Here is a 6000-nt window from a genome sequence, read left to right as displayed (position 1 = left end):
AAATAAATGGGAAGATATTCCATGCTCATGAATTGGAAGAATTAATATTGTTAAAATGTCCATACTACTCAAAGCAATCTATGGATTTAATGTAATCCCTATCAAAATTCCAATGGCATTTTTCATAGAAATAGAACAAACAATTCTAAAATGTGTATGGAAGCACAAAAGGCCCTGAATAGCCAAAGCAATCTTGAGAAAGAAAAACAAAGCTGGAAAAACAAACACTCCCTGATTTCAAACTATTACAAAGTTATAATAATCAAAATCAAAATAGTATGGTATTAGCTTAAAAACAGACACATAGGTCAATGGAACAAAATAGCAAAGAAATAAACTCACAAATATGTTATAGCATGAACAGCTAGCTATCTCCTCTAAGCAAAAGACAAGAAAACAATAAGATAATATTTTCAACTTACAAAGTGTCAAAAATGTGAAGTTTTAAACAGGTGTTAGCAAAGCAGAGATTTAGGTATACTTATAACTTTTTTTAAGATTTTATTTATTTATTCATGAGAGACACAGGCAGAGGGAGAAGCAGGCTCCCTGTAGAGAGCCCAATGGGACTCAATCTGGGGCCCCTGGGATCATGACCTCCTAAGCCAAATGCTCAACCATTGAGCCACCTAGGTGCCCCTACTTCTAACTTTAGGTAGGATTTATATTTGAAGAAGCTTGTTTTGGAAGACCATTTGGATTTCAATCAAACTCTAAATGTATAACACTGAGTCTGGAACTTAATTTCTAAGACTCTGTCTTAAAGAAATGGTCATATATGAAGACAAAGATGTATAGATATTCATTTGCAGCCCATTAAAATTAAGAATCAGCCAGTGTTCTATATGCCAGGGGTTCAATTAGGGTACATCCTTATGTAAAATGCTAAGCATCTGTTAAAAAGAAGTGGTTCTATATATATTTTGATATAGACAGAGTTCCAGGAGCTGTTAAGTGGAAAAAAAGAAATCTGACGAACAATGCATAAGATATAATCCCATATATGTTAACTTATATGTTTAAAATGTATACATTTACATATGTTTTAATTTGTATATATTCACTAATCGCTCTCATTAAGTTGCATTGTTCTAAACATGCTAAAGAATGATCTCATTTCATTCTCACAACTTTAATACACCATTGTTACCAGTGAGGAAACAGAGGCACAGAGAAATTTTTTTGTTAAGATTTTATTTATATATTTGTCAGAGAGAAAGTACACAAGCAACAGGAGCAGCTGGCAAAGGGAGAAGCAGGCTCCTTGCCCAACAAGGAGCCCATTGTGGACTCGATCCCAGAACCGTGGGATCATGACCTGAGCCAACGGCAGACACTTAACTGACCTAGCCACCCAGGCGTCCCAAAGAGGCACAGAGAAATCAAGCGACTTTCACCAGGTAAGATTTAAACCCAGGCATTTGACTCCTGAATAACCATTAAACTACAGAACGAAAGAAAACTGGAAGGAGGCAGTGTTGAGAGTATACCCGAGGAAGGCAAGGGGAGTTGGGGAAGGGGCATTTGAAGGTTTTTCATACATTTCTATATCTGAAACTTTTACACAATGTGTTCATCATTTACTTATATACTTCTTTAAGTTCAGTAATTTTTAAAAAGATTTTATCTATTTATTTTAGAGAGAGAGAGAGCAGAGGAAAGGACAAAGGGAGAGGGAAAGAAACTCAAGCAGACTCCATGCAGAGCGCAGAGCTCGATGCAGGGCTAGATCCCAGGACCTCAAGATCATGACCTGAGCCCAAACCAGAAGTCCAATGCTTAACTGACTAAGCCACCCAAGTGCCCCTACTTACATATTTTTAAGGTGGATAAAGGATTGTCAAGGGGCTCACCTCTGTTCCGTTATGTCAACAAATTTTAAAATAATTCATAATTAAGAAAAAAAACATGGAGAACTTTTCTCCAAACATTTTCCAATTCCATTTGCTTAAATTGTGTGAGATGTTTGAGGTTTTTGTGTTATCTCTGTGGTCTTTAAATTTTTGATATCACATTAGTAAGCCGTATATTGATTTAATTACCATAGATAACCCAGTTAAATATTAAGTGTTAATAATCATTTAGCATTTTATAACCTAGCTGTGGTTATAAAGTAGGGATTCCACATACTTCCTAACAGGTCCTTGAAAATGGAGCTGGCTTGGAACTCATTCTTTATTGTCTTCCTAAGCTTTTCATGCTGGGGCTTGGATTGGGAATCTGATAGAAACTTCATGTCAGCTGCTGGTCCTCTCACCAATGACTTGCTATACAACCTGAGTGGTTCACTGGGAAACAAGACTTCTAATTTTGCAGCAGAAGACAAAAGCATTTATGTTTGTCAACAACCTGTGCCTGCTTTCCTGCTGGAGTATTTCAGCAGTGTTCGTGCCAGTGAGATCACCCATTATAAAGTATTCCTACCGTGGGCACAACTTCTCCCAGCAGGAAGCTCCAAGAACCCAGACAGCAAAACAGTGCAGTGCTACCGGCGATTCCTTGAGACCCTCAAGGCTGCACAGCTTCAGCCCCTGGTCGTTCTGCATCACCAGACTCTCCCTGCCAGCACTGTCCAGAGAAGTGAAGTCTTTGCTCATCTCTTTGCAGACTATGCCACATTCGCCTTCCACTCCTTTGGGGACCTGGTTGAGATCTGGTTCACGTTTAGTGACTTGGAGGAAGTGATAAAAGAGCTACCCCACCAGGAATCAAGATCTTCACGTCTCCAGACCCTCACTGATGCCCACAGAAAAGCCTATGAAATTTACCATGAAAAATATGCTTCTCAAGGTAAGTACACATGACCCCGAAGGCTGACCCACTGGCAGTCCACCCAACTTCCCCAATCCTCCTTAGAACAGGACTTAGCGTTTCTTCCTATTCCCCTTCATATGTATTCTTTAGTGAGAAAAAAACATTGTATTGAAAACTTCCCAATGGAGAGAGGCAGAGGTGGCTTATATTGCATAGTGCCTGGCACTTCCTTTGAAAACTCCTTTTAGGGATCCCTGGGTGGCGCAACGGTTTAGCGCCTGCCTTTGGCCCAGGGCATGATCCTGGAGACCGGGGATCGAATCCCACGTCGGGCTCCTGGTGCATGGAGCCTGCTTCTCCCTCTGCCTATGTCTCTGCCTCTCTCTCTCTCTCTCTGACTATCATAAATAAATAAAAATTTTTTAAAAAAAGAAAACTCCTTTTAAGCTCTCCTGCCCCAAGTCTTGAGTTTGTGCCACCACGAAGTATCTTCCTACCCTTCCTTCTACCGTCCTGCCTCCCTTACTCTCTAAGGCTTTAAGATTGCCCAGCCTCCCTCAGTCTCCTCTTTTACTCATGCAAACCAAGGTATGCATTCTTTAAAAAAAAAAAAAAAAAAAGATTTATTTATTTGAGAGAGAGACAGAGGAAAGACCTGGCCAGGGATGGGGGCAGAGGGAGAGAGGGAATCTCGAGCAGATGCCCAACTGAGTGTGGAACCTGATGTGAGGCTCAATCTCGTGACCCTGAAACCAAGACCTGAGCTGCAATCAAGAGTTGAATGCTTAACTGATTGAGCCACCCAGGCACCCACAGGTTATGCATTCTAACTGAAGTTTACATTCTAACAAAGAAGACAGATAAAATAGTGATATACTGATAGGTAGTGAGAAGAGCAAAATTGCAATGGTTCATATTCTGCTTCAAAGTTGATTCTGATCCAGGGTCTGATTCGGTAGGTTTGGGCAGGATTAGTACATTTGTGATTTTGATAAATTCCTAGTGAATCTGAGATACATCAGTTTTGAGAACCAGTTTTGGATTGTATATGCTTTCTGGCTTTTATTATATACTGCATCTATATTTGTATACATAGTATATAACATATTTGCATACTTGTGTATTCTACTTTTTAAACAAGATATTTTATGAGTATATTCTCATTTTATTAAAAATTCATTGAGAGAGAGTATGGTTTATAATGGTCTTATAGATTCCCATCATATGAAGGGATCACAGAGTTTTAATATTTCTCTCATTTATATATATATTATTTTATACATAAGTTTAATTTTCATCATTATGAATTACATTGCGATAAGCATTTCTATACATAAATCTTTGCCTACCTTCCAATGAATTCTTTCTGATTCTTTGAATTGAAATTACTAGGTCAAAAAATGTACATTCTTTAAAACTCTAAAGCATGTTACCAAATTACCTTCCAGAAAAATTATAATAATGTATACCAACAGTTATAAAACTATTCTGACCCTACTCAGCCTATCCTCAATGATGTAATCATTTTTGTTATTGGTAATTTGACAGCTGAAAACTATTATCTCCTTATATGCTTCATTTGCAATGTATTTGATTATAAGAAGATCAAACATTTTTTCTATGTTAAAAATGAAAGCAGGGGGCACCTGGGTGGCTCCATTGGTTAACTATCTGCCTTCGGCTCAGGTCATGATCCCAGAATCCTAGGATTGAGTCCTGCATCGGGCTCCCTGCTCAGCAGGAAGTCTGTTTCTTCCTCTGCCCTCATGATATCCCTCCCTTTTACTCATGATCTCTTTCTCTCTCTCTTATTCTGTCTCTCTCTCAAATAAATAAACAAAATCTTTTTTTTAAAAAGTGAAACCAGGGGATCCCTGGGTGGCTCAACAGTTTAGTGCCTGCCTTTGGCCCAGGGTGTGATCCCTGAGTCCTGGAATTGAGTCCCATATCAGGCTCCCTGCATGGAGCCTGCTTCTCCCTCTGCCTGAGTCTCTGCCTCTCTCTCTCTCTCTCTCTGTGTCTCTCATGAAAAAATAAATAAAATCTTAAAAAAAAAAAAAAAAGTGAAAGCAGGGCAAGGGAACAAAGAATGTGAGTGTGGACAGAGCCATTTCAGATAGGGGTATCAGAAAGGCTGTGTCCTTAGAGACGACAGCAAGGGAGGGAACAAGCAAATAGATTGGAGCAGAGGATTCTAGACTGGGAGAAAGTACCTGCATGGGGACAGCAACAAGCCCAGCAGTCAGTTTAATGAACTTGGAGGAGATGGGGGTGATGAATAGAAGCTGAATTTGAAAATGGATTCTTTGGAAAACCTGTCTTGGGGAGGGTGAGCAAGTAAATGTTCGCTGTAATTCTACTGAAGAAGCACTGGGTGAATGAACTTTGAGAGAAGGTTTGTTCATCTCAAAGGAAAATCTATCTTGTTTTGAGGACAGTCTCCGTAGACTTATTTTGATTATAAAAATATATAAACATGTTTATTAAAATGTTTGCAGATTCCATTTTTAATCTTTATCAGGTTACTAAAGACTATTTTTTATACTTGTACTTTCCTTTTCTTCTTCTGCTCATTCCTCCCATCCTATATTTTGTGTTTCATCCATATCACTAGATTTTCTACCCCAATATAATGCAGGACACAAAATAAATTTTTTCCAGTCTCCTTCCTACTCCAAAAGGTGGTTTTCCTTCTCTCTTTCTCTCTCTTATCCTCCCTTCCCTTTTTAGTCCAATCCTGTAGCTTTTGTTCTTTTTAAAATATACCACCTAATATACACAAAAAAGTTGTATAAATATGTTTGTTTAAAGCAGAATACTATTAAAAAATTACTGAACTGCTTTTTTTTAGAAGATTTTATTTATTTATTCATGAGAGACACAGAGAGAGAGGCAGAGACACAGGCAGAGGGAGAAGTAGGCTCCATGCAGGGAGCCCGATGTGGGACTCGATCCCGAGTCTCCAGGACCACGCTCCGGGCCGAAGACGGCGCCAAACTGCTGAGCCACCTGGGCTGCCCGATTTTATTTTATTTTTAAAGATTTTTAATCATTATGAGAGAGAGCACAAGCAGGAGGAGGGGCAGAGGGAGAAGCAGACTTCCCGCTGAGCAGGGAGCCTGATGTGGGACTCGATTCCAGGACTCCAGGATCATGACCTGAGCCGAAGGCGGATGCTCCACCAACTGAGACATCCAGGCGCCCAAAGATTTTATTTTTAAGTAGTCTCTGTACCCAACTATTATC

General features: G+C 39.4%; 1 protein-coding gene across 1 annotated transcript in view; it reads left to right on the top strand.

Moving 5' to 3' along the window:
* The first annotated feature begins 2150 nt into the window (after positions 1-2150).
* The window catches only part of LCT (lactase), a 49557-nt gene continuing 45707 nt past the window's right edge, over positions 2151-6000 (top strand). Inside the window, exon 1 of the mRNA XM_041739462.1 lies at positions 2151-2790. Coding sequence (XP_041595396.1) covers positions 2151-2790 — 640 coding nt within the window. The remainder of the gene's footprint in view (positions 2791-6000) is intronic.

Source organism: Vulpes lagopus, chromosome 24 (genome assembly GCF_018345385.1).
Source record: "Vulpes lagopus strain Blue_001 chromosome 24, ASM1834538v1, whole genome shotgun sequence".
NCBI classification, from domain to species: Eukaryota; Metazoa; Chordata; class Mammalia; order Carnivora; family Canidae; genus Vulpes; species Vulpes lagopus.
The sequence above is the reverse complement of the archived record's forward strand: the minus strand, read 5'-3'. Positions and strand labels throughout refer to the sequence as shown.